This window comes from Copadichromis virginalis, linkage group LG7 (genome assembly GCF_057382275.1).
Source record: "Copadichromis virginalis isolate Kocher_CV1m ecotype Utaka linkage group LG7, C_Virginalis_male_GT1.1, whole genome shotgun sequence".
Classification (NCBI taxonomy): domain Eukaryota; kingdom Metazoa; phylum Chordata; class Actinopteri; order Cichliformes; family Cichlidae; genus Copadichromis; species Copadichromis virginalis.
In genome coordinates, this window is record NC_140624.1 from 26,614,274 (window position 1) to 26,642,266 (window position 27,993).

At 43.7% G+C, this 27,993-nt stretch overlaps 3 protein-coding genes across 8 annotated transcripts in view; 2 read left to right on the forward strand and 1 right to left on the reverse strand.

Annotated features, from left to right (window-relative positions):
• Positions 1–7,727, forward strand: part of LOC146705145 (uncharacterized) — a 61,583-nt gene extending 53,856 nt beyond the window's left edge. Inside the window, exons 35-47 of the mRNA XM_085460987.1 lie at positions 60–126; positions 247–361; positions 1,409–1,491; positions 1,581–1,772; positions 1,850–2,002; positions 2,136–2,206; positions 2,663–2,707; positions 3,270–3,320; positions 3,400–3,609; positions 3,737–4,015; positions 4,408–4,527; positions 4,625–4,832; positions 4,928–7,727. Of these exons, the coding sequence (XP_085317113.1) occupies positions 60–126; positions 247–361; positions 1,409–1,491; positions 1,581–1,772; positions 1,850–2,002; positions 2,136–2,206; positions 2,663–2,707; positions 3,270–3,320; positions 3,400–3,609; positions 3,737–4,015; positions 4,408–4,527; positions 4,625–4,832; positions 4,928–4,983 (1,650 nt within the window). The 3' untranslated portion in view covers positions 4,984–7,727. The remainder of the gene's footprint in view (positions 1–59; positions 127–246; positions 362–1,408; positions 1,492–1,580; positions 1,773–1,849; positions 2,003–2,135; positions 2,207–2,662; positions 2,708–3,269; positions 3,321–3,399; positions 3,610–3,736; positions 4,016–4,407; positions 4,528–4,624; positions 4,833–4,927) is intronic.
• dnajc24 (DnaJ (Hsp40) homolog, subfamily C, member 24) overlaps positions 1–27,993 on the reverse strand; it is a 412,088-nt gene that overhangs the window by 79,161 nt on the left and 304,934 nt on the right. The gene's annotated exons all lie outside the window — the stretch shown is intronic.
• On the forward strand, positions 9,384–27,771 carry klhl25 (kelch like family member 25). Of its 6 annotated transcripts, XM_085462739.1 has the most exons (15): positions 10,419–10,602; positions 13,263–13,326; positions 16,532–16,728; positions 16,870–16,978; positions 17,178–17,397; positions 17,499–17,604; positions 18,872–19,117; positions 19,869–19,958; positions 20,133–20,296; positions 21,412–21,559; positions 22,115–22,311; positions 22,921–23,026; positions 23,570–23,713; positions 23,931–24,347; positions 26,339–27,771. In XM_085462739.1, the coding sequence occupies exons 5-14, from the start codon at positions 17,216–17,218 to the stop codon at positions 24,315–24,317; spliced, it is 1,770 nt and encodes a 589-aa protein (XP_085318865.1). In that variant the 5' UTR covers positions 10,419–10,602; positions 13,263–13,326; positions 16,532–16,728; positions 16,870–16,978; positions 17,178–17,215; the 3' UTR covers positions 24,318–24,347; positions 26,339–27,771. The 6 variants fall into 6 exon arrangements, with proteins under 6 accessions (XP_085318861.1, XP_085318865.1, XP_085318862.1 ...); XM_085462736.1 differs by lacking the exons at positions 16,532–16,728; positions 16,870–16,978 and adding an exon at positions 11,870–11,953; XM_085462735.1 differs by lacking the exons at positions 10,419–10,602; positions 16,532–16,728; positions 16,870–16,978 and adding an exon at positions 9,384–9,458.

Sequence of the window (27,993 nt, forward strand, 5' to 3'; positions counted from 1 at the left end):
CGGCACATACATAAGATTGTACCCAAGGATTCGGTTTGATTTGGAGCCTTTGTTCCCAGGACCAGCGCTCCACGGTCATCTCCTTACACAAACTCATTGTAAGAGAAGTGGCAAATGAGGAGCGAGGTCAGTCTCCTTCCTTCTCTCACATCTTTTGCGGATTTCAGTCACTGTGTGATTCAGTCTGGCTTTTAGTCAGCACGAACCACAATGGTTTCATCAAGGATTGCCTCGTGTCTCCTGCAGGTCTGTTTCTGATCACAGCTGGCACAGAAAAGCCAGAAATGGTGGAGGTGTTGGCCAGCAGCAAGGAGGAGCGCAACACATGGATGGCCATTATACAGGACGCTATGCAGTGCATGTGAGAATACACACACACACACACACACACACACACACACACACACACACACACACACACACACACAAAGATCACTGGCAGATGCACTTCAAGTCCTTTCTGCAGAAGTTTGTTCCTAACATGAAGGGTCAAAGGAAATAATATGTTTTACACAAGTGTAGTGGGTGCTCAGCACACAGCAGCGGTTAGCACGGTCTCCTCGCAGCAGTAAAGTTTTCATTTGAATCCTGGCTGAAGCCTTTTAGTCTGCATGTTCCCCCTGTGCCTACGTGACTTCCTCCCACAGTCCGAGCATGCGCCTCAGCTGCACTGGTGATTTTTAGAGGCCGTGGGTGTGAGGTGGATAAACACAAAGTAAAGTGCTGTATGGCTGTATGCTTTGATGTGGCTTGTAGGAGTGAGTAAGACTGCAAGTATGGCAGTCCGTTTACAGATGCTCCATTTCCAAAGTGTGGAGCTCAATTTGTGGATTATCTATTCAAAAAAGCAAAACTTTATTTCTTCCCTGCTGGAAGAAGTAGTGCTGCACAGTGTGAGGTCCCGTGGATAACACTGCCATCAAACTCTGTACATGATGTAGCATGGTGCATTAGACAAAGCTAAGCACAAGCACAGCTAAGTAATGCGAAAAAGGTCATTTAGGAAAAAAGAACAACATTTGACCAGTAAAGAAATCAAATACACGTTAAAACTGTTTGTGAAGCAGGAACAAAAAAAGATTAATTAGAATAATGATTAAATTAAAGTGCGATCGCCAAATTAAAAGCAGTTTAAGATGAAATGACTGACAATAATAACTGAAACCACAAATTAAAACCTAACAAAGAAGTAGAAATAAAATCTTCAGTATGGCAGACCTCTGTGCAGAGCTTGTAGGGCCTTTAAAATAAGCTTTTCATTTTTTATCTAGCAAATGAGTTCGAGCTGCTCTGTTTCCAGCAGTGCACGTTTGAGCGTTGTGAGCAATGTGGTACATTTATCTGAGCTGAAAGCAGAAGCTGGAGAGTATTCGAACATCACGCCAGGCCTTCATTTGTGTTCTGACAGGGAGAAAGATAAGGATGAGGGACTCCCAAGTGAGACGGAAGAAGACCGGAGACACCAGGAGAACAGAGCAAAGGAGATCCGCGGTGAGCAGCCGATGTTCCAGTTAACGTGCTGTAGTGGGCGGGGAGTCCCGTGTCATGTTGAGTGTGTTTGCATTTGTCCCTGATTCCAGAGCTTCTGCAGAGGAAGGATGAGCAGATTATCAGTCTATTGGAGGAGAAGATACACATCTTTAGAGAGCTGGGTAACTGCAGTCTGTCTCCAGAGGATGCTAACACATCGGTCATGGAGCGGATGTTGTTCAGAGCCACACCTGATAACGTCACCAAAGGAGAGCCGGTCATAAATGATGCTGTGAGAGAAGGTGAGCAGGCCTCTGAGGTTACTTCTCGTCATGTGCATCTCAGAGATGACGTGTTCAAACCTGTTCCTCTCTGTCAGTGGAGGCCCTGCATGCTTTGGTCAGCGGAGGTTTTGGTGCAGCGGCCTGCGGTCCAGGCGGCCTGACAGGGGGCGCCGTGGGACCAGTCTGCCTGCCCAGACGAGCGGAGACGTTTGGAGGCTTCGACAGTCATCAGATGAACAGCAGCAAGAGTAAGACACGAGCAGGTCATCAAAGATGTCAGGGCAGGTGTTCACGCTCCTGTGAGACCGACTCTGCCGTCATCACAGCAGCTGTCTTTATCATGACCAGCCTTTAAAAGCCTTCACCTCCTCTTACTGTCAGATGGAGAAAAGGAAGAGGGCGAGGAGTCAGTGGACCTCCGCAGGACTGAGTCCGACAGCGTGCTGAAGAAGGTAGGGATGTGTGTGTTTCACATAGGGTTATTCATCTCATTTAAGACGACTCATTTCTTTAATACGTTCCTGCAGGTTTTACTGTGATGAAAACGAAATGTGCCTAACTGATCAAATGGGAAGAGGCATGGCTGCTATAAACAGAGTGGGAAATCCATATGTAATAAAGAACAAGATCAGCGCAGGTATTAGTGTTATGAAGTTGAGTCGATAGTGTAGTTGATAGTGTCAGTCAGAGCAGACATCGAAGGCTGCTTCTCTGACGTCACAGTCATTTTTAAAAATGGAAATATGTGCGATAAATGTTTTTGCACAGCACTTTACTTTTCCCCTGTGAGCCATCAGAGGTTCAGAACTTTACCATCCTCTGACTTCTGCTCGCTGCAGTCCACATCCTGATGTTACCTGACCAGCACTTTGCAATGTGCTAACATGAACTGTGTGTGTGTGCCTCAGGGAGCCACTGCCAGCCTGCAGACCCTGCTAAAGAGAAACAATGAAGTAAGTGGGCTCCTCATTCAAACACAAACAGACACACTAGTACTACTCCATCACTTTAGCTACATCACACAGGACTTTTGATAAGGACAGGACAAAGAATATCTTTTACAAGAAAAGCTTCAAAACTGCTTTGAAGGTGATGCTGAAAATATGGACGTGGCTGTTTCATAAGAATACAGTTTCTGCTTCCTTTCTGTGATGAGCTGCCGTCACTGAGAATTTTCCAGTCTAAGCTTGTCTTCACTGACTGCTGCAGCTGTCTGCAAAGCCACTTCTTCTCTTCCTGTTGTTTAATGGTGTGCTGCAAGCAATTGTAGGTCCAGTGCTGCCACCTGCTGGTGGTGTTTACACATTTTATCTTCTTAGACACCAGCAGAAGGACAGAAGTTGTTGCATAAGCTGTTATTTTTTTCTTGACAACTGTGACCATCCCTAGCTCTTTCTACATGTCAGGAGGAAAATAAAGATGAACCCAGTCATGTGATGTACTGGAGGTCTTATTTGTATAAACAGCAGTTTGAGCTGTTTTTACTGACTCTGGTGTGATGGTGTGTTTCTCCAGCAGCTCCAGCGCAGTGTGACACGTCTCCATGAGCTGCTCATTTCCCTGCAGGTACACATACACGTTTACAGCAGAGGTCACGTTCAGGCTAAGTTTTCACTTTACATTGACCGTCTGTCCCTGCCTGCAGGCTGTGGTCATCCAGCAGGACTCATTTATTGAGGACCAGAGGCAAGCCCTGAGCAGCCAACTCAGCACCACCTCCTCCAGACAGTCCATCTCTTCCTCCTCCTCCTGCTCCTCGCTCTCATCCTCAACTAGCTCGCGCCCCTCCTCCCTCATTGAGCAAGAGAAGCACAGGAGTTTGGAGAGGCAGCGGCAGGAGGTGGCCAGCCTGCAGGTTAGCTCTCACTACTGCTGCTTTCACATGTTGAGTCATGGCTGCAGTGAGCTCATCGTTCCATTGTTTGGCAGGATTCATGTTTTCATCCAGCTTCTTGTGACATCACACTTGTGGTTTGTTTTAGAAACAGCAGGCTGCACATCAGGAAGAAAAGAGGAAACGAGAGAGAGAGTGGGAGCTGAAAGAGAGAGCTCTGGCAGATCGGGAGGAGAGGCTGGGGGAGGAAGAGGAGCAGACGAGGCGGAAATGTCGGGAGCTGACAGAAGAGATGCAGATGTTACAGAGGAGCAAAGAAGAGTACCAGAGAGACGTGGAGTGGCTGAGGGAGGCGCAGAGGAGGCTGGAGAGAGACGAGGAGGCTCTGAGGAGAGACAATCAGAAGGTGGACGCAAATAGAGAGCAGGTCAGAGGTCATGTATGATGAAGGCGCTGCTAGTCTGATGCACTCGAGCAGCCTGCCTGTGACGACACTCGAGTGCTCGAGTGCCGTCACAGGCAGGCTGCTGTGTAGCTGTAGTCTCTGTGCACGTTCACCTAATCATCACAAATTAATCAGTAAACTACATGTCATGCACGCTGTAGTATTTTATGCACTGGATGTAGTGAATTCTGTTTTTCCATGTCTGCTTCCTCTTGCCATGCCAAGTTTTGGAGGTGGAGAGTGGAAATTTGGCATAATGACTCTCAGAGCCATGACAGAAGCTTCAAAAAGAAAACCAGTTGGTGGAAATGAACCGATAGATATCCTTCACCGTCTCACTCGCATCTTCATGCATGATCTAATCATTTTTGCAGTTGGAGGAGCTTCAGAGGTACCAGCGCACTCCCTCCACAAACTCAGACGACTCCTTAAGGTTCCACAGCACCGGGTCCCTGGATCTGGATTTAAAAGAAATAGCAGAACAAGCCAAAGAGGTAAGAACAAGGTCCTGCTTTAAAACCGCGTTTGTGTTAGAGTTTAGGAAGCTGCTGCATGAGCCCTTGAATGACTAATATTGTGGGTGAACATCAGGTGGAGCTCTCATCCTCCGCCCCAACCAAAGAACCTTTCCTCCGCATTGGATCCAAGAGGATGAGCAAAAACTTCAACCCCTTCTCCTCTAAGGCTCAGGGAGCAGAGAAGGAGTCCCAGCTCCCCTCCAGACTACTTCAACTGACCAAATCCAAAGAGAAGAAGGAGAAAAAGAAGAAAGGAAAAGGAGGGAAGGACGCGCAGACAGGTACAGTCAGACGGACTCAAAGTGAAGACGGTCATGGGTGGAGCGGTGTTCTGTGTACTGGTATCCTCCTACATAACTCTTGTGTTTGTCTTTAGAAAACAAAGGTGCAGTGATGTTGGATTCTCCAAACGACAGTGACTTCTTCATCTGAAGAGTGAACTCCTAACACCCAGTCGCACAGCTGACAGTGTGTGTCTGTCTCTGTCTGCTTGGCCCCAGACATTGCCCCAGCCTTCCCGTCACACAGACTGTACCATCAAAGGTCAAAGGTCGGGCAGGGTAACACACTGACTTAGCTGAAGTCTTTCCCAAGGTAACAGACTGCTCTGGAGACTATCCTGCCCACGCTCCAATAATGCCAAACTGGATGGATTCAGAAGAGTTTGTCCAGCAGCAGGTCCGAACATCGACAGCACCTGAGCCTGGAAAAGCTTAACTTGACCAATCACAAGCAAGATTTCTTTTAAGTGTTGCTGAAGCTAACTTTTGTTGCTTGTTGTGCACTCCTTACTTGTAGAACACACACACACACACAGCAGGTTAAACCATCATTCATTGTGAATGAAACAGACCCCTTAAATTAAAAAATCTGTGTTTATTTGATCTTGAGCTGAAGTGCCTTCCATGTGTCTGGTACATCACTGGCAGCAGGTATACGTGTAGCAGCAGTTAATCTGATTTGTAACAAAGTACTGATGAAATGTACATTATACAGAGCTGACCCTGCACTGTTTACATGTCAGTGTAGCAAGCTTCCTGCTCATTTCATTGGTCCTTCATTTCTGCCCAAGCTATCATTTCAGACCCGGCAGCAACATATCTAAAGCATGCACTGACCCGGGCTCTCCCATCACAGTCACCAAACTCTTATACGCTGATTTAAATTCAACTTAAGATTTTAATAACGAAACTGGACATTTTATTAGACAGATGGTTCACAAACCCAGCCAAGAGTGAAATCAAAGAAGGACAACTGTTATATTAGAACACTACATACCTCTGCATGTGGACAAGGGTCCACTCTAACCCCCATTTCTATTGCCTTTATTCACCCTCACAAAGCCCTGCCGGTGTGCATAACACACCCATCATACACTGGACACCCACAGGCTCGTGTGCTCCATCCACCTGTGTGGGGAATGACAGTCGAGGTCGAGACATTGCTTTACTTACTGCTGCACTCACTTGTTATGTTTACTCTACATGAAGCTTAATATTCCTATTCTTTTTAATAGAAGCACCTGACTCTTACTAAACAGCCCAATGCTGAAAAGTGGAACAAACACGTGAGAAGAAGACTTCTGTGATACACACCACTGGTTTGAATCTGCTTGTGTGCATTCCCCTGTGTTGACAGCTGCTTCTCGTCATGACAAAAATGGCGTGTCCTTGCTGAACTGCTCCTCTTTGAACAACAGATAACAGAGCCATTACGAGGAAGCCAGTCAAACATGCCAAAGAGAAGAGTCCATTAAATATTCATCACTTGTGCTTCTGTTTTTCTGCAGCGTTATGTTTCCAGATAACTGGATTCTTCCAGTGCATCACACAGGGAGGCTCGCTCAGGGCGTGTACATGATTATATGTAGCCTTCAGTGTCATATTTCCGAGGGCGGGGTTAATGCAGCAAAAGTGCTTTAGCTCTGCTCTAACCAGGTAGTACTCTAACCAAACAGCAGAGGTGAGAACAAAAGTTAACAAATAAAACCAACACTGAAAGACTGACACTCCTGCATTACACTTTCAAGCTCGTGGCGCTCCGTGACGCTGCTGTAGTGTCTGCTCACAGATAACAGAGGACAGAGATGGCAGCACGGGATGCTCGACAGTGACAGCACAGTGGTTTAACAGAGACGTGAGGAACTAGTCAGCAGTAAGATCAGGTATATAAACAGTACATGCTAAATTGTGTAGTATTTTTACACCAGCAGCAGTCTGACCTTTGTTTACACGGTCTCTTTGAATAGAGGCTGACGAGATTTTGATGAGAGGCTAAAGAAGCATTTCTGCTAATATCCATTTCTTTTTAGTGCAGTAATTCAAAAACTGCAGAAATAGAGGTTTAAAAAATAGTTTTGCACTTGGATGGAAGTATGTGTGGGTGTAGTATATGAGCAGCAGGTAAATGACTGAGAAGAAACCATTAAGGATGATACATAACAAGCCCATTAATACATTAGTCATGTTTTTGTGTTGAGTGGCACAAATCATGTTAACCCTGTAAAGCCTGAACCAATCATTACTAGAAAATTACATTTATAAAACAAATGTAGTTCATTAAAACTACTGACAATTTTTCTTAAAGAACTTAAATATTATTTTGCATATATGTGGTTGTTTTTATTTAGGTTTTTTTTTACTATTTATTGTTGATTTGTTGAGCAAGTTATTTGTTTTTCGGCGGGGAGAAAGTCTCAAAGACTCATCTATCAAATATGAAACAGTTGGCATTATAGGGTTAAAGACACGTTTCACACTCACAACCAAACAGATGATCACTGATGGATTTTAGTGGAGCAGACACTCCAGCACCACCCACCCACCCACCACACAGCAGTACAGTGTTATCAGTGTACACTGATCCCTCAACAAACAAGCTCAGTCACTGACACTGCCTCTGTGTTGTTCCCGTGCACTAAAAATATTTCTAAAGCCATTAAAAATGAAAGTTTCACCATCTTTCTCGCTGTGTGTGGGATCGTCTTGAAAGGTTTTTGGAATAAAAACACGAGGTACAAAGTTTCTGTTTTATTTCCAAAGAAAAAAGATGGAGGCAGAGCAACACATTTTGTAAATATGTACAAATTTCAAGTGAGAGAAAAGCTTTATTTGTCTACTTTCTTCCTGATCTGGAAATATAATGTTCAATCCTAATAAATTACTATGCTATTGTCACTGTGTGGTTTTATGTACACGGATAGTATGTTAGCTGAGAGGAGACAGAGGAGTGAGAGCGATGTTGAGAAGCTCCTGGTATGCTGCATTGGTCAAAGTCCCTCCTCTCACAGGAGCATGTGGACCTGTGTTTCCACCGAGCTGTGTGACTGTAAATGAACTGGAATCATCTGTGCACCATTTCACTGAAAGTCACCAGAAGATCACTTTGAGTGAAAATGGATTTTTATTTTGTTAGTTAACATTAGAACAGGAGCAGTTTTACCACCATGTGCAAAGTGAAGTATTCAGTCATTGCCCCCTGACCAAGTTTCACAGCGAAACATTTTACTTGTGATGATGTTAAATCGTGTTAGCCTCTGTGTGTCCAGGGGCCCAGATGGGTCACCAGTGCAGGGCTGCCGTAGATGTTTATTCATTGAAAGTATTCGGTCTGATTGAGGTGCCCTTCCTATTCTGTGCTATACAAGGTACAGACGGGCTGAAAATCCTGCATTTGTTTTCTAGAATTTGTCCCATGATCCCTCTTTGTCTATCAAACCCTTAGGCAACCTCCTTAGAAATAACTCCGTATTTAAGGGCTCTAATCTTGAAAGCACAGTGCACAATATCTGTCTTTATACAGGCAGTTAACTACAGCACATCTGCATATTTGTATTAATTCAGACACTCTTTAGCAGCCACAAATGGGAGTTCACGTGCAGGTCCACCGGTCACAGTGATGGAGGTGAAAAGATGGAACAGAAAGGTAACATCAACAATTCAAGAAAAATGCAACAGACTCAAAAGTTTGAGTGCATTGTTGTTTTTAACAACCTCGGAGCTGCACGAGGTCTGTTTCTGAGGCAGTCACGGGCTGAGGTGGTGTTGAGTGATGGAGAGTGGAGAGGTAGTGGCATTTTCAAGAGAGCGCATGTTGTGACAGCAAGGCTGGATGAAAGATCGCTTGGACTGCTGTAAGTACCTGTGAGGTAATGTGAGTGAGTTAATGAGCTGGACCTTAAGGAACGCATTTGAATGATCAAGCAGCAGTGGTGCCAGCACTCATGCTGATCTGGTAGGGTTTTACCTACAACTTAAAGATCTATGATATGGAGATTTGGTGCTGTTGTAAAATGGTGTTTTGTAATGGAGACCAGGGGCTACACAACATTATTCCATGCATGTATTTGTTCTTGAATGAAGATACATGAAAACCACATGTATATTACTTGAGATATTTTATGAAAAACCGCTGTATGTTGCATTCTGTAAGATGTGAAACTAGTGGTTAAACCCACAAACTCTTTATTGTTTGTGATCTTTTTGCAAGCAGAGAGTCAGCTGCTGCAGCCGTTAATGTGTCATCTTCACTTTCCAGAGCCACAATGCCCATCTGTTTTCTAAATTGGAGCATGGGGTAGTCAGTGTAAGGCCATGTCTTTCACAATGTTTGGTTGCAAATCTTTAAACTGTCTATGTCAAAGTGAAACTGAGCGTTGCATAATCAACAGAAACATTTGCTTTTCAAAGACCAAGCGTTGAACCAGGGAGAGAAGAAGGAAACATGAGGTTTAAAAAAACCAAAACACAGCTGACCTGAGGCCTTATCCAGACAGCTTCAGGGTTACCCTGGGCTTCTATACTATGAAGGTGATTCACTTCTTCCGGGGCTACATCGCCATGGTAACGTTGCTGCTGTGAAGGTAACTTGCTCCGGAGCAGGTTAAGATCCAGATTAGAGATAAACAGGTATGAAATCTACTGACCAATCAGGTCTCCAGAAAGTAGCATCATGATTCCTGGAAGATCCCTCCGACCTCTGTGTGTGAACTCTACGGGGGATCTAAAGTTGTTGTTTTTTTTAATCGTCTAATGTCTCTGGATTTCCCTGATGACCATCTATAATAAATAATTCGATTTTTGAGCGCAAAATTGTTTGTGACCCTAAAACATGACACCTACACAAATTTTCTGACCTGACATCTAATTTATACAAAGTTAAAATTCCGCTTTTATATTTAATCTTTACTCTCAAACCATAAACAGCAGCGACTCTGCAGCTGAGAGAGTAACACACATCACACCGTGAGCAGCAGGTGATGTTTCCGTTTAAAGTGGGCTCAGAGCACCATGTTTTCGCTGATGCTTGTATTCAGTCTGATGGATTCTCAGCCGAGGGACTGTGTTTTCTGTGTGCAACTTGTTACTGACACCACTGGCACACTGCGTCTCCTCTAATGGGCTGTGAGACATGAGGCTCTAATGTTAAAATGAATCCAGTTTAAAGTTTCCCGGCTCCAATGGGAAGCCCTGGCAGTGCACGCAGTGATGAAACTGTTAACTGGAATGACAATATTTACTCTCTGCGCTAAATCACCAGATTAGTCATGTCTGTTTCTACTGTGTGGCTGTGATTTAAAGCCAGGGGATTGTTTTAAAATCAGAGTAGTGTCGACAAGCAGTTGTTGTGCTACCGTGTTTAAAGCCGCCTCTCTTTGTGTATGATTGCTCCTCGGGGGATTTCATTGGGGCTAGCTGTGTGGTTCGTACAACGACGTCGACGATGATTGGCCTAAGTAGCTGCCAGTCACGATAGACGCCGCTTCTAAAATCTCGCCGTGTGCAATGTTATTGGCTGAGAGTTTATCTCGAGGCTGGGGATTGGTGTTAGTAACGCCAGCAACGAGTCAGTCCAAAGTCATTGGTTGTTGGTTCCGCTGCAGTGTGAAGGCTTTCTTCCACAGCCAGTGAGACAGGCATCGGGCCAAGCTACCGAAGAAGAAGGAGAACAGGGAGAGGTAGTTGAGCTGCTGTGAAGGGAGTGTGATGTTTGTTCGTGAGCGGAGACATGAAACTTTACACTGCGTGGATTTAACCTGCAGCTGACGTGAACGTGAGTAGCAGAGCTTCCCTCTGGCACTGCTGTGGGAGCCAGACCGTGGAGTGAGTGGAGCTTTGTCAGTTATTGTTCTCACATTAGCGTCAGTGCTTCAGCGGCAGAGCTGTGTACGGTCAGCTTGCGAATTCGTACGGACTCGAAGTGTCTGTGTCATGTGAACGACAAGCTTTAAGACAAGTGTAGGCTGCTCGCAAAGGTTCTCAACAGCACCCAAGTTGGTGCATAGCAAAGATAAATGGAAGCCATTTGGTCCAGTGCCATTCCAGCGGAACGCGATTTTTCACATTTGAAATTCCGGACAGGTCTATGGAAGTGCATGTTCGGCTGCCCCACAGGCAGGAACCGGCCTAAGCACATCCACAGCCTGGAGCTGGTGGCCCACTGGGGGCATGTTCACTGACGGCTAACTAACTCCGTGGCCTCAGATCCTGCTGGACTAAAGTGAAAGTTTTCGTCTTCTGTCAGGGAGCTCTTTGTTTCTCGGAAGCTACAGCAGCTCTGCCACACTCTCTCAGGACCACGTTTGTCTTTTGTAACTATTCTCCGATTATGCAACACTGTTGCTCAATTATTTAACTTGTGATAAATGATTGAAGCAGGCTGAGCTGCACACATCTTTAATGTTAGCAGGTCCATGTCAGGCACCAGGGTCAGCAAACAGTCAGCATGAAAGATGTGAGTGCGCATGTGAAGACTTGGTTTATGTTTCATGTATTTGATCGGTATAATTTGTGATATGTGATCTGTTTTTATTGATTAGCCTGTGAGAGTTAAGTGGCTGTATCAGACAACACTTTGAACTCTGAAACGTTGTATTTGTCTCTCTGACCTTAGAGACAGTTTGAGACAGAGGCGAGGGAGAGTAGATCTATTAGACAGAGGATGATGAAGATGGAGCTGCCAGGCAAGAGGAAGACCTCAGAGGTGGTTCGTGGATTTAGTGGAGGAGGATGTGCAGAGGGTTGTTGTGACAGAGGATAGTAGGTAGGGAGGGGAAAGATGGAGGAGCTGAAAGGAGAGAAGGAATGGTTCCTCACCTCACAATTGATTTTCTAGAAAATTATTTGGATATTTAAAAAACGTAAAGTTCAATAAATTTGACCTAAAGAGTTTCTTTTTCTCAGAGTTTGTAGCTTGTGTCTTACAGCTGACCAGCTCTCTCCCTTTTATCCTTTGTCTCTAAATCATCTGAGACGTAATTACTTCCTTTTTGTTCTAAGAAAAACTTTTGGAAACCTTTGGCTTCTAATTTCTTCTTCAGTTTCTTGCACATAAAAATTCTGGGTGGGCCATGCTGATGTGGATGTCAGTCAGTATTTACTCACTAAGCACATCAAAGTTTTTGGTAAGTTGTTTAATAGGTTGTGCTTATGTCAAAGCCATTTAACACACAGAGTTACTAACAAAGCCAAGCTTGGCTGCAGTGCAGAAGGAAACCTTTGATTGTCTTAACTCATAGCAGGCATGGATGTGTGCTTTTTACTTAGCTGTCCAGGTGGGTAAATGGGAATTTTAATAACCTAGAAATAACATGGACCCGGCCCCCAGGAGAGGGCTACTTGTTAGTGAATCACTTGCTCAATCAGACAGACACACAGAGTGGCTCAGGGCAACAGATTCAGCTATGTTAGTTATGGGTAAACAAGCTCAGGCCTACTGACTGCTGCTCTCTTTAAAGCACTCCATCTATTCAGCCTCTGTGTTGATATTCCACTGGTGAACGATACATGTGTGCGTGCTGTAACACTGTGTGTGTGTGTGTGTGTGTGTGTGTGTGTGTGTGTGTGGTGAGCTGTTTGAATGTGGAGTTGGTATGAGCCTTCTGTTGGGCACACATGCTGTTGCCTGGATTCAATACTGCCTTTATGTGTCCAAGAAACTCAGCTAATCTGGACACACCGACCCACATTCAGCACACTGCGCCTGTGCACAAAAACCCTTTCACCCATCCACGCTGGAGCCCCTGCAAAAACCTTCTGCACTTATAAAAACTGCACTTCACACTGTAAGGATCCATCTGCCCAAACATACTCTCACCACTGCTTCATGTACCAGCAGTAACACGTAAATACCAGCATGCATCTGTTTTTAATGAGCGTGCAGTAGCGGGACCTCCACCTATTGTCTGAAATGCATTAACAGTTGGCTGCAGCTGCTCTACAGCTAGTGCATCGTTCTTTTTCTGGTACACCACTTAAGAAGATGAGAACCAATCACACTGTACGTATATTTTGCTCTCCCTCATCTCTCAAAGATGGACATAGAGCGAGCGCCCTGCCTCCTCTGGTGAAGGTCAAGTAAAGATGGGGTGAAAAGTTGAACAGAAAAGAACAACCACAGCAGCCCCCCATGGTTCAGTCATTTACAGAAGATTATGGTCCAAGAATTGCTTGTTCTGTTTAATAAACTCTGAGTTTCCATAACTGAGTCCTCTAAGTGTTAATGTAATATTAACATATAGCTGCTTTGTTAAGAAAACTCCTTCCCTCCGATTGCAATATATATGTATCACCAAATGTACTATCAAAAAGGATTTATAGTTGATAATGTTGCACAAGTACTGTGGCTCATTGTGTATATGTTTGAAACTGGTGATTAAGGTAAGAGTGGCGTCGACAAACAATCAGTTAACCCCTCCCTCCCTTCCTCGACAGGTGGTTGACTCGGGCTGAGCAGGCCGCCAAGCTTGCATTACTCTGGCAGATCCCTAGGCAGTTGGTGAGTGCACATTCATTTTTGTTTTAATACATTCTTCCTTCTAACCATTATCTCAGGCTGCAAAGTTGATAAAATTTTAATTTCAATCATGATTTTTATGTTCAAATAATTAATGAATGTGATCGAGGGGTGTTGGCTATGCACGCTCTGCCAGCAGAACACAGCTTTATGTGTCAGTCACAGCGCTTTCCTGCACCGCGGAGCCTGAGGTTACCTGAGTGCACCTGACTGCAGTGAGGTGCTCTATATCACAGACTGTCAAACAAAAGTCTCATGTCTGCCACAGCAGAAGACCACGAGCTCTGCACAGCAGAGCGTCACAAAATGCAGTATGATGAAAGCCAAACAATGCAGTGGTTGCTAAGGTGACTCACCAAACATGAGCTCGGATAAAGATTTACATCCATCATGCAGGTGCAGATGGCATGGAGTGAAAGAAGCCTTCTAAGAGATGCACTGAATTTGGGTGAATAAAGAGGACCAGTTAATTTTTATGCAAGGATTTGTAAGTTAACAGGAAGGCAGCAGTGTCCTTTTACCTCACTAAGATCAAAAACAATCCTGATCCAATAACTAATCTCAGTACTGATCAACATAATCATTATTATCACCACCGCTGAAGCCTCAGCTCTAACTACAGTATTTTACTGCTTTGAATTAAACAACGCCAAAGAAAATATCTACCTGTTAATCCTGTTGTTGATAGTACAATGCAGTATTAGGGCCGTATTAAGAAAAAAAAATAGTGTTTATTCTTAGAATAAAGACAAAATGTTGAGATTAAAGTTGTTTTGAGTCAAACATCTGCCACAGAAAACACCCTGTGTAGATAAGTTAGTGAGACAGCTTGAATAGATATCTTCTTGTGTCTTAGTCTACAACATACACCTTCCCTACTGCATGAAGCTATAAGCATGAGCAACTTGAACTTGATCTGAACTTATTTCTGTTTTAGCACATAAACACAGCGTGGTGATGCGTATAAGGACGAGAAGGTGCAGAAAGCTGCATCTGGTCAGAAGGTGGAAAAAAAACCACACAAACGTGGAGGAGTTGGTCGGATTTGTCCAAAATGAAATGGCTGCATTGGACAGATGCAACGATACAGATGCTTACAGCCTCGAGCACGTTTGAAACGACTGTAATCTCCATATTTCAACTTTGTTCTCAAATATTACTTTAGGTTTAATCTTGAAAGTAACAATAATATATATTTTTTCTTATTATGGCCCTAATATTCCTTCGTATAACAGGGATTCTTTAAAAACTTTATCAGTGGAATAATCAGAAACCACAAAAAAATACAGCTAAGTGTGCCATATAGGGTAACAAAGATGAATTGCCTTTACTGTATGTTGACTGATGACAGCTAAATGTATAATCATCTCTCAAAGCCCTGCTCTGAGTCAGAAAAAAATCTTGTAACCTCAAATCCTAAAACCAAGTCAGAATCTGCCATCATCCCCTTGGAAGGTGTGTCAGAAACGGCCCTAATTACTGCGGCCCTCCCAAAGGGAGAGATGACAACACAGAAGCTCACGTGTGTGTGAGAGAGCTGTGCTGCGCTGCTGTGTTGTCCACAACATGCTTTGTTTGAATGTGCTAGCATTTCCATCCTTTGTTCATTCACAGCACACACTGGTCAAGTCTGCATGCACACACCCTGTCACTGAAGGGGTATGACTTTACTCTAAAACTCTGTGTCAGCAAATGTAGACACACACGCACACACACAAGCAGCAATGGGGATGCTGACCCAGCATTCCTTCCAGTCTGGGCTGTCTACCTATTTTCCTGTGACTGGCTAACACAGCACCACTGTAATAAGACCATCTTTAGCGCTTGGTTGTTTATCAGTCTGCAGTGAAATTGAGAGGAAATATTGTGTTCTATTTATTGAGTCTTACTTCATTAGGTGTTTAGAGTAACCCAGGGTGTCATGTCCATTGCTCTACTGGGAGACACTAATGTGGGCTACAACAGTGTGACCTGAAGGAGGGAGAGAATATAAGTGTACATGGCACCAGGACACTATAGGTTGCAGGTCCAGTTTTGTAATCGGGTGAAGAGAGGAGCTGAGCTGTCAGTGAGTTGGAGCAGGTGGTTGAGGAGGATACTGGACAGGCATAATGTATAATGAGGAAGTGCTGGAAATATCTGACAGAGGATCTTCTATTCCCACCTCCAACAGAACAGAATCCCTCAAAAGCAGCTCTGGCAAATCATCAGGTGACTGATGAAGTGGATAACTCGCCCGTTATGTATTAGTTGGTAGTAGTTTAACAGCTCCTTGTTAGCCGGGTCTCCAGGGTGGAGGAGGTTTGTCCTGAGATTAATTAAGGCCCTGGATGTTGAAATACTGATGTGATGTGGTGCAGTGCCTCTGGATTGGCTGACGGGGATGGCTAACACCATCCCTAAGGAGGAGTGACCTCCACAATCTAAAATGTGTTGCCCAAAGGCGAAAAAGACAATGCAGTTTGTGCTTTCACTGTTCACTTTGACCATTGTCACGTCACATTCGTGCCTCACTCTAGGACAGCGGTCCCCAACCCCCGGGCAATGGACTGGTACCGGTCCGTGAGGCGTTTGGTACCGGGCCGCAAGAGTTGAGGCTCGGGTGGGAAATTTATGGTTTCTATCGGTTTTTATTGTTACCTTTCTTTCCCTGGGTCTTTTCCCGTGTGTTATGAATAAATCTTCTTCTTCTACTGGTTTTATTTTGTTGTATTTATCTGCAACACCTTAAAGGCCCGTCCCTGAAAATATTGTGGGGCCTAAACCAGTTGGTGTGTGTGTGTGTTCTTTATTCTATTAATGCATTTTGTACATGGCCCATATAAGAAATAAATAAAAATGAAAAAAAATCAAGCCAGTCTAGGAGCACTCTGTTTGTCTGTCAAAGAACACACCTCAACATGTTTTGTTACTTTCCAGATATCTCAGAGTGCTGCTCATCTGCAGCTGTCACTTGTGTATAAGTGCATTTTATTAAACATGTTTTAATAGTTCCCCATACTGGTCCCATGAGCCTATCCTTTCAAACTTAAGAGACAGTTTGGAACATTTCCTCAACGCTCTGGGATCCTGGAGTGCACTCAGAGGAACTCATTCAGGGCACAGATACACTGTGTTGCCAAAGGTATTTGTTTGTCTGCCTTCACACGCATATGAACTTGAGTCACATCCCATTCTTAATCCACAGGGTTTAACATGATGGCGGCCCACCCTCTGCAGCTATAACAGCTCCCACTCTTCTGGGAAGCCTCACAGCTTTGCACTGTGTTTATGGGAATATTTGACTATTCTACCAGAAACACCTTTGTGAGCTACTGATGAGGACGAGAAGGTCTGGCTCACAGTCTCCACCCTAATTCATCCCAAAGCTGTTCTGTTGTTGAGGTCAGGGCTCTGTGCAGGCCAGTCAAGTTCTTCCACATCAAACTCATGTCTTTATGGACCTTGCTTTGTTATAACACCACTAACAGCTAACTGTGGAGTATTTAGTAGCAAGGAAATTTCATGACTGGACTTGTTGCACAGGTGGCATCCTATCACGGTACCACGCTGGAATTCCCTGAGCGTGAGCCATTCTTTCACAAATGTTTGTAGAAATAGTCTGTGGCCCTGAAAGCGATTGAAAGTTGGATGGGTGAGTGAATACTTTGGCAGTACAGTGTACCATTATGTGAACAGTGTTGTAAGAAATGTGATGTTATGGTTAGATCTTTAGTTCTTGTGTATTGTGCACAGAACTGTGACCACTTGCATACACGCATCTATACTGCTAATCCCAGCTGTGTCTACAGTGTGACAGTATGTTCCTTTGTCTCCCCCTGTTTTTATTGCAGTATAGGAGAGAGTGCTGTAGGTACCAAGCAAAGCTGCCATGTCGGTGACTGTTCACGAGAATCGGAAATCCCGCACTAGCACAGGTTCCATGAACATCTCATTGTTCCACAAGCCTTCACATCCCGACAGTGTCCTGACTCATTTGAACACCATGAGAAAACAATGCATGTTTACTGATGTCACTCTGTGGGCCGGCGATCGCTCTTTCCCATGCCACAGGTAAACTCACGCTGGCAGTGTCTTTTTCGATGACCCCTTTTGTTTGTTTGTTTTCTAACTTGTGACTTTCACTCTGGCTCATCTGCTTTCGTGTTCTGCAGGGCTGTCCTGGCAGCATGTAGTCGTTACTTTGAAGCCATGTTTAGCGGAGGGCTGCGAGAAAGCCTGGACACTGACGTCAATTTCAGAGACAGTATACACCCCGAGGTACTACTCTGAATTTCTCTTTGAACAGTCAGGTTAGCATGTTCTGGTGGCTCCTTGTTTTCAGTTCTTTTCATTAAAAAAACAAACATATCTATATATATAATCTTATATAGCTCTACCTCAGCACTCAAAGCACTTGCCTCATTCACACAAACACTATTTTTCTCTGCTTTTCCTGCACAAGTGCTTTCTATCTAACATTCACCCACATTCATACTGTGATGGATGCATCTGAGAGCAACTTGGGGTTAGTACCATGCCCAAGGATATTTAGCACACAGACTGGAGGAGCCAGGGATCGAGCCACCAACTTCCCACTTAGTAGATAACTTGCCCTACCTCCTGAGCTGCATCCAATAAAATGAACCTGAAGTCTGATGCTATTTAATTTTGTATGCCTTAAAGTTTAATCTTCAGAGGACAGGAAATATAAGTGTAAAGAAATATACATGTAAAGAGTTGAGGACAGAGAGGGTTGAACCACTTCATAGCAGGTCCTTTTTCTCTCACATTAAAGAAATCAGAAGGACAGCAGGCTTTCATCTGCACAATATGGTCAGAATCATGAGGGATCTCATAACCTCCTCTGCCACCTCACTGTGGACTGGCTCATTCCTTACTACTGGGCTGCTCTGAAAGCTTTTAGTGGCGCGGGGATGAGAAGGAGGGATCGTCTGTCTCCCATATTAGCTGGTCTTCACTGGCTCCTCAAGTCCAGAATTCACATTAAATTTCTTTCTCTTGCAAACAAATTTTGCAAGAGGAAGTGATCGGGGTTCATCATGTGTCGCAGACCTTATAGTATCCTGATATCCCAGCAGAGCTTTGCTCTCAGACTGCAGGTTTACTTGTTTTTAGTTTCTAAAAGTGGAATGGGAGGCATGTCCTTCAGCTGTCAGGTATCTGCTGTCATACTGTTTAGGTAATGGCTTCAGATTTGATTTGGCTCAGGTGACACTGAAAAATTATTGTTACTCCAATTTATTAGGATTTAGTTTAGGAAGATTTCTAACTAGGATCAAAGTGTCTTTTCCAATGGAGACCTGGCTGAGGTTGCAGGCTCGCATTAAATGCTGCATGTATAGCACACATATGCAAACAGCCACAATACAAACTGCCTGCTTCCTCTTTTCTTCCATTCTTTGATCTCTTAAAATTCACCAGTACACGTGCCCACGTTTAGTGTGTTTTGGTCTTAGGCAGTGTATCACGCTGTTATATGTCCTGTAATGTGCATGGCTAATTTTCCAATGGCCTACTTGGCTAGGTCCTGGAGCTTCTGTTGGACTTTGCCTACTCTTCCCGAGTGATCATAAATGAGGAGAACGCAGAGTCGTTGTTGGAGGCTGGCGACATGCTGCAGTTCCACGATATTCGGGATGCAGCAGCAGAGTTCTTAGAAAAAAACCTGCACGCGTCCAACTGCTTGGGAATGATGCTGTTATCAGATGCTCATCAGTGTAAAAGACTGTACGAGCTGTCGTGGAGGATGTGTCTGGTGCACTATGAGACGGTAAAGATGACTATTCTTGTTTTCTCTAAGTTTATTAAAAAATACTGAGTGAACAAATGAACATATGTTTCAGATTTGTGGGGGGATTGATCCTGTGGAATATTTTAATAATCTGAGATTGACACAATCAGGTAGTAGGAACTCAAGCGCAGAGCGGTTAGACGTCTCCAAAAGCAGTTCATTTACAGCACTAGTGCACGATGTATACAGTGAAGGGAAATCCAAACTCCAGGGAATCACGGGGAAGCTCTCTCACACTCGCTCACGTCTTCTTGCCCAAACTCACACATTCACACGGCAGGGAGGAAAGTCTCTGTAGCAGAAGAAAGGGAAGTCACTCACAAAGCACAGGTTCACAGGAGCTGGGAGAATCACTAACGTACAATCATCCAGCGACGAGAGGATCTGTGTTCCAGCCTCAAATATTGCTCCTAGGTGATGACAGCTGATTGTTGTCAGGTGTGTGGGCCAAGGGCGGAGCCCACAGTGAGCTCCGCCCAGGCAGAGAGGGAGAGAGAAAACCAAACAACACATGAAGCCTCGTGGGGCCGGCCGGGCAGGCACGGAGACCACGACAGAGATGGAGGATTTGTGGTTTTCATGCACTATAAACCAGAATGATCAAAATGGAAACGAAGGCTTAAAAGGTTTTACTTTATTCAAAAAAGGAAACTTTCCTTTTTTGAATAAAGTGTGTGTTTGTGTGAGAGAGTGTGTATGTTGCATATAACATAAGTATTTGTGCTTTCAGGTGAGAGAGTCTGAGGATTTCTACAGTCTGTCCAAAGACCAGCTGCTGGAGCTGATTCTGAGTGACGAGCTGGAGATAGAAGATGAACAGGTGAGTGTCGTCACTCGCGGGGACTCTCCTGTGTCTGTGGCGTGTTTTTTCAGAGCGTACTGATTTGTGTTTGGAAGTGATTTTTCAACCAAATACCAACCAAACCACAGAATGCTCCTGGTACAGTGTTGGAAGCCATAAATTGATGTTGGCTGGTAATTCGACTCATGGCAGGTTGTGTTTAACTCTGTGATGCGGTGGGTTCGATACGACTTGGAGGGTCGGCGTCTTCATTTGCCAGAGCTGCTGACAGGCATAAGGTTGGCTCTGCTGCCCTCGGAGTGTCTGCTGGAGGCTGTAGCCTGTGAGGAGCTGATTATGGCTGACAAGAGGAGCAGGTAGGCTCATAAGACCAAGACCATGTAAACTTTGTGTCTTCTCTTTGTTTCATCTCACATTTAAGCTTTCGCATTCAATACTAGCTTTTCATATTCGGTGGGTCTGATTGAGTGAAAAGTGTTACAGGCCAAGAAGTTTCTTAGGCTTAAAAGGTAATAAAGATGTAAAAGAGGAGCCGACCACAAAAAATGAATGGAAGAGAGAAGACGATGGTTAATAACAATTAATGCAATAGTGGCATATACACACAAGTGAGTAGAGGAAAGGAGTGAAAGGAGGTAGAGTACATCATGGGGAGTCCCTCAGCAGTGTAGCTAAAGCATCTTCCCAGGGTCCGTTGATCCTGCCCTAATCGTTGGCTCTATCAGAAACAGAGTTTGAAGCCCAATCTTAAAACCGGGTTCGTGCACAGTTTTAAAATGATATTACTTTTCCATCACTTGAATACAAATTTTCTGAAATGTCTTCAAGTCCAAGCCAAAATCTTTTTTGAAAGGTATTACACAGCTGAGGCCGAGCAGCCTCGCTGTGACTGTGACTCGATCATCACAGATCTGTGACACCCTGTGAGCTGGTGCCATGGACCAGCTGAACCCAGCTTCAATCAAAAATGGTGTTTCTCAAAAGTGACAGCAAATACTCTACCTTAGAATGAACCAAGAATGTCACCGATTCCTGCTTTTATTTAGCTATTCATTCAAACTGTATTTGATGGGGCGATACAGTTTAATATAGTTCTGATGCAGAGCATGAAACGGATGTCCTGCAGGGTGATTCCAGGTATCACAACCTGTCTGCATACAGGCTTCTACATCGATCAAGCAAAAACAAAACATTTCAGTATCACTTACATGAAACCACAGAGCAGATCATGTCGGACTCCATGACAAGACTTGCTTGGATATAGATTCCCATGTATCTGTGTATCAGTTCAGTTTCCTTTTGTGTTATCTTTTTTTGTTATTGTTACTATTTATATTTTTCAAATATTATTAACATATTCTTGAGAAATTATAGGAGTGTGAATTTAAACAGAAATCCGCTAGCAGCTGTGGTTTTGACAGACTCTCCACGCTTTCAGTAAGGATCAGCTGATGTGCTGACTGTCCTGCAGGTCCATAGTAGAAGAGGCAATGCAGTGTAAGAAGAAAATCCTTCAGAATGATGGAGTAGTGACGAGTCCTTGTGCCCGACCACGCAAGGCAGGACATACGCTACTTATACTCGGAGGCCAAACCTTCATGTGTGACAAGATATATCAGGTAAAAGGACCTTTCTGCTTGTGTGGTGTGATTTCATGTAATGCACTGTCAGTGTCACTTCTCTCAGGCTGATGTGAGTTGAACTGCTATGTTATTAACATGACATTTAACGGCTCTTTCATTTTAAGCTTACACCTATAGATCTACTAATTCCTCCAGTATTTAATTGTTCTCCTGTGTAAAACATCTCTCCTGTCTCTGCTGTGATCTTCTCCATCTCAACCCCGACACAGTCGGGTTTTCACAACCAAAACTCTCCTTGCTGATTGAGTTTAATCTCAGCACAATGACTAATACTAATTTAATATATCAGTGGGGAAATGACATAAAAATTCCATTGATTGGTGAGTTATGAGGATTAACCTCATAATACATCGACATAACCCCGTCTTCGTGTCCTTTGTGAACATGGAAACAAATTCAGAGTGAATTTTAACTCCGCTTTATTTAATTCACCAGTTCATCTTTATGTATTTCTCATCCTCTGTCTCATTTTATGTTGACTGCAACAACTGGGCCACTTCTGATGTTCACATATTTATGTCAAATCTATAGGTTGATCATAAAGCCAAGGAGATCATACCAAAGGCAGACCTTCCCAGCCCTAGAAAGGAGTTCAGTGCCTGCGCCATTGGTTGTAAGGTTTATGTGACAGGAGGTCGAGGATCAGAGAATGGAGTGTCTAAAGACGTCTGGATCTATGACACTGTCCATGAAGAGTGGTCTAAAGGAGCACCCATGCTAATAGCCAGGTATGCTGTTTGTTGCTTTATAGGAAATGCTGGATCAGCGCAAACGGCAATGTAGTAGTACTGTCCAATTTCTAGGGTAGTTTTGCAGTTAAATTTGCAGTGTAAATGGACATTTATTGGTCTAAATGTGTTGCCCAAAGCAAAGTGAGATTCTAGAGTTCTATATATTGTACTTGGCAATTGTTTAACAATAAGAAATTATCACAAAACAGACGTTGCTCTTGCCACTGAACCAGAAATCGCTTAGAAGGCAGTTTTTCCTGCTGCAACGTTTATCTTTGTGAATCTGTGCTTCAGACTACGTTTCATTCACTTCACCCTATTATGTTTGGATTAAGAAGTGTTAGCATGACTGTAAACATGGCAGATATGTCATGAACTGTGGCAAATGCCAAGGCTTTCTAAGGAGCTCCAGGACAAAATGAGTTTTGGATGCAACTGAGATTAGTTCAAGTGCCACTGGTAGAAGTATAGTTTGTGTGGATAGACGTTGTGTATAGAAAAGTGTTTAAACTTACTTTAGCCATATAGTGGATTGCATTACAAAGTGCACCATCGCAAACCCATCACTGACAGAAGTTCACACAACATGCTGCTTCCCTTCCACAGGTTTGGCCATGGTTCAGCTGAGCTGGAGAACAGTCTGTATGTTGTTGGAGGGCATACAGCCATAGCTGGTGTCTTCCCTGCTTCACCATCTGTCTCTCTGAAACAGGTCTGAAAAGCAATGACTTCTACCTAAAGCTGAAATAAACAATTATTTATTTGTAACTGACAAGTGCAGAATTTTTTTTTGACAATTTACGTATATTTATGTACAGTTTATTTGTTCTGTAAATTTCATAGCCAGCCACAAAAGCGTATATGCATTGACTTTGAACTGGCAGGAAGTTACAGAAAGTGGTACTTTGCACAAAAGTGCATTCTCTGTTAAAGTCTTACAGAATAGTTAAATTATAATAATAAATGACAGAGAGAAAATTGCACCTCGACAGGTGTTTAAAATAAAGCTTTATAGGCAATGTAAACATGTTTTATTGGGCAGGGTGGAGCGCAGGGTTAGGTGTATAGCAGGTCGTCCGTAACACTCCTGCCAAGTTTAAAGACTGTCTGTCAAGAAGAGTGAAGAACAGCTTTACCATGTGCAGAGATTTCGCTGATGCTTGACCAGCAGCTCAGTTTGCATTTTACTGTTTTATGATCAAACTTTACAGGGACATGAAACTAAAGTGTTAAGTGTATCAAACGTCTTCACCAGGTGGAGCGGTATGACCCTCTCAATAACAAATGGACCATGATGGCTCCACTAAGAGATGGCGTCAGTAACGCTGCTGTGGTCTCTGCCAAACTCAAACTCTTTGTTTTTGGGGGGACCACCATACACAGAGACAAAGCCTCCAAGGTTGGTGCTCTTTGTTACTTACCTGCCTCTCTGAAGCATCTCTACCAATACTGTATGAATTTTATTGATTATACTTTTCTTTGAAAGACCAGTTATTGTTCTTTGTTTCAGTAATTGTGTAATAAAGATGTAAAAGAACAATACTACATTTAGTGTGAGTGTTGTGCTGTCGGCGATAGCACTGTAGCTGTATAATTCCCTGCTTGCTATTTTGTAGGTCCAGTGTTACGACCCCGTAGGAAACCGCTGGAACATCGCGGCCGAGTGCCCTCAGCCCTGGCGCTACACGGCAGCTGCTGTCTTGGGAAGCCAGATCTTTATCATGGGCGGCGACACAGAATTCACAGCTGCCTCTGCTTATCGCTTTGACTGTGAAGCCAGTCAGTGGACTCGAGTGGGCGACATGACGTCCAAACGGATGAGCTGCCATGCCGTGGCCTCGGGAAATAAGCTTTATGTGGTTGGAGGTTATTTTGGGACGCAGCGGTGTAAAACTCTGGACTGTTACGATCCCACGTCAGATAGTTGGAACTCCATCACCACTGTACCTTATTCACTGATCCCCACTGCCTTTGTCAGCACATGGAAACACCTGCCTGCCTAACTGTGAGGTACCAGGAGACACTCATCCCAGGTATGTTGAGGAATGTCTCAGTATGCCACACAAGTCACTGATTGTTACAGCAATCCACATTTGTTAACGTCAAAGTTACACTTCATAACTTCTTCACTGTGTGTGGTTTTTATCACAACTCGGGCTTTTCAGTCATAAACATACTATTCACCGCTAGATGTTACTTAGTCCTCCCACAGCTAGCCTGAATTGCCTTCAGGCTAGCTGAAAGTCCCTCTTCCCAGGTTTTGCTTCTGCAGCTGCCAAAGCCACAGGCCAGTCCTCCAACACCCATCTGCTACCTCAGGAGACCCTTGAGGTCAACCAAGCCTGGGAAGCCCATACCAGCCTCATTTATTCCCTCACTGGCACTGGCCACTAGTGGGCCCAAATCCTTGGGCAAGAGCTCAGTGTGTGAGCGTTAGATAGAAAACAATGATAACGACTGTAGTGCATCAATGTATGTTCCCCCAACCTTGAATCAGTCTGGAAGAAACTTTATGACGCGCAAATACTTACAGGTTACATATATTTAAAAAGAACAAAAACAAAGAAAAACTGCAGTGTTGTGTGTACATTATGTGTACGTTTTTGTAAATACATTTTTCAGTTATTGGGGATCACAGGAATGTGATGATGTCATGTGTGAATAAGTGCTGATCAAAGTGACAGTAACTGACTATTTTGTCATACAATGAATACGTGTTTTGTTATTCATCTCTTTGCTGTTTATGAGCAGCTGTTTTGCTTTCTCACTAAATAGTTATGTAATGAAGATAAAAAGATTTATGATAAATGAACACGTATGTGTGAATTTTCATACATGAGCAAAGCGAAGAAGCGCCACAGGCCAGAGTATAATGGTGGCAGTACTAATATTGCTAAAAAATCAACTAAGTAAACAGGAAATGTAATGTTACCAAAACATTACAAACATTTGCAGATTAAAATCGTGTCCATTTTTTTTAATAGAGTTATGTGGGAGAAATGATTTCCTGTATCTGTCCTTATAGCAGCCGCACTGATTCAGCGTGTTAGAGGTGATGTGTGTCCTGTTTGTGGTCCATAACAGCCAACACAGAGCCAGCCTTCCTCATCATTTATTATCCTGATCACTTGTTGGTTTCACCAGCTCTGATGCTGCTGCCCCTGCACACCACAGCAGAGGACACTGTGCTCACCACAACCCACTGACAGGAAATCGCCAACACTATGCTGCACGTGTAGAAGGATGTTAGGAAATGGAGGCGGCTCATCCCTTTCTTGTATCCAGCCTCTGTGTTAGTTTTCCACTTGAGCCTCTCGGGACGTACACGGGGAGTGGATAGCTGTCCTCGATCACCATCTCCCTGGCCTTATTCAGGTTTAGAGGCACATGATTTTTCCCAGACCATTAAAGCACTACTGATCTGCCCTCCATCTCCCACCCATCACTTATACAGTTGGCTGTATAGGCCTCTGAGTGATGTTTCAGTTCACACTGCAGTTTGGTCACAGTCCTGCTCCAGCCTCACTGCTGTTGTCTTCTCTGCCTGCAGGTGTCGACGCTGCCCCTCACATCAGTTTACAGTCGCACTGTTTCACTCAGGGTTGTAGAGAGTTAATCTAAGCGCAGTTTATTTAGATTGTTATTAAATACATTATTGTTTGCATTGCTGGTCATAATAAGAGTGATGACAGCAGTTATATATCTAAGATGATGCTGTGTAATCATTGAACAGCTGTGAATGACAATGACACCAGCCAGCAGGCTCCACACAACATTATGGTGGTGGTGTTAATGATGGTGAAGTTCCCATAATAATAATAATAATAATAATAATAGCATCAGCAATGTCTGTGTATATATGGAACCACATTAAAAGCAGCAGAACACAGTAGTGGCAAATATCATCACACAGATGAATATTTTTCTCTAATCATAAACTGATGGGCAACTTTTTAACGTTTTCTTGAATATGAAGTTAATAGTTTTGTTGCCTTCATGTTTTATTTCTGTTCTTTTCTTCCAGGAGGAGAAACTCTGAGAGTGGCCGAAGCGCCACACAGACCAAGCTTTCTGAAGACGAAGCAGCGTGTCACACACTCTGAAACATTGTGAGTGGTGTGGTTAAAAACCCCCACAGTGCACCACTCAGGTCTGAACAGACAATTACAGTGCTTCCTGATGACATACAAACACAGAGACTGTGTGTGTGCGTGTGTTTCTTTAGTGTCTTATGAGTCAAACCATTCCAGTAAGAAATCAAACTAAGAGCTGCCATGTTTACTTAAGTCATTTTCCTCAGAAGTCCAGCAAAATGAAATGAAAGCAAAGAATATGTTCACTGCAGTATTGAATAGTCAATGATGTGATGGAGGTTTCTGGCTTTTGCAGTGCTAGGTTTTATTTGTTCATTTTTTTAAATTTTTTTTTTCTTCGTAAGAGATTTTCCAGTTCATACAGAAACAGGTGCAGCGCAGGCCGAGTTTAGCCTGAATTATCCGGTGGTAAAGAATCATTTGCTAAAATGAAGTTGAATTACTCATGCTACTTTCTAAAAGTCCTCGTTGATGTCACAGCATTAGCAGCTCTCCACACACGATCTATTTATTCACCTCTGCAGCAGTGCAGCTCGTCACCAGAGGATGTGGACATGACTGCACAGCAAGCAGCCTGTGTGGCAGACTGTACAGAGCTGTGACGTCAAAGCGATTTACTCAGCACCAAGAAAATAAGCATCAAAGATCTACTTTTTGGGCTTGGATTCAGCTCTGATGGACACCTGGTTGATTAACATTTCAGAGTGCATTTGCAGTCCTCTGTATTTCCCGTGACATGATTACATTATGAATGAATGTGTGCAGCTGAGCAAGTTTTCCGTGGTTTGAAATCTGAGAAGCACAGCGGCCTTGTTGAGTATGTCCTGCAGACACGCTCAGTGCCATTCAAACACTGCTCTGTATTTTCTCTGTAGCACCTAAAGACTTTTAATCTTCAACAGTGAGTTCGTGTGCGTGAGTGTGTGAATGAGTGATCAGTGTACAGTGTTTCCCCGTGCTCAAACTAACACAACAAATGAATGAACACGGTTTGTGGCGCACACAGTTGCACCGCCGTTGCTATGTTGTACTGGCTCTGTCAGTGTACAGTGTTTACTAATGTCGGGAGCGTCTTTGCACTCGTCCTCTCTACAACTGTTCATGAAGACCTTGGATGGACCCTTCTGAGCTGCATTTGCTTGTTTTCCCAAGTTGGAATTAAACTGTATCTCAGAAGAAAGACTGAAGCATGCACCAGTGAATCTGGGAAATCTGAGGATGAACATGTTTCTTAAAGTGAGGTTTTCCAGATGATTTTGAAAAAGTTTTTTAAGTGTGGTGCTGTCATGTTTTTACTGGTGATAATAAACACTGACTTACTTTTTAAACTGCACTGAGCTTTTGAACGTGCAGACGAGGATGACTGGTTTGTCTCTGTCGCTTTTAACACGTCGGGTGTCAGAAAAGGTGAATCTTTCCATCCCAGTATACACTGCATCCTTGACTAATGTGCACAGTAAAACACTTACTAGTGAACTCAGTTACAGGTAGACGGATTGTGTTTTCTGCAGGTACAGAGCAGGGACCCTGATTCTGGTTGATTTAAAAACCTCTCACCTGCACAGAGTACCGCAAAGACGGCCAT

What these genes read in the sequence shown, in the direction of transcription:
- klhl25 (XM_085462735.1), top strand. Translation starts at nt 17,216, where the DNA reads ATGTCGGTGACTGTTCACGAGAATCGGAAATCCCGCACTAGCACAGGT. An exon ending in ATGGCTGACAAGAGGAGCAG is followed by an intron (nt 20,297 to 21,411) that starts GTAGGCTCATAA and finishes ACTGTCCTGCAG; the next exon opens with GTCCATAGTAGAAGAGGCAA. An exon ending in TGTGTGACAAGATATATCAG is followed by an intron (nt 21,560 to 22,114) that starts GTAAAAGGACCT and finishes TCAAATCTATAG; the next exon opens with GTTGATCATAAAGCCAAGGA.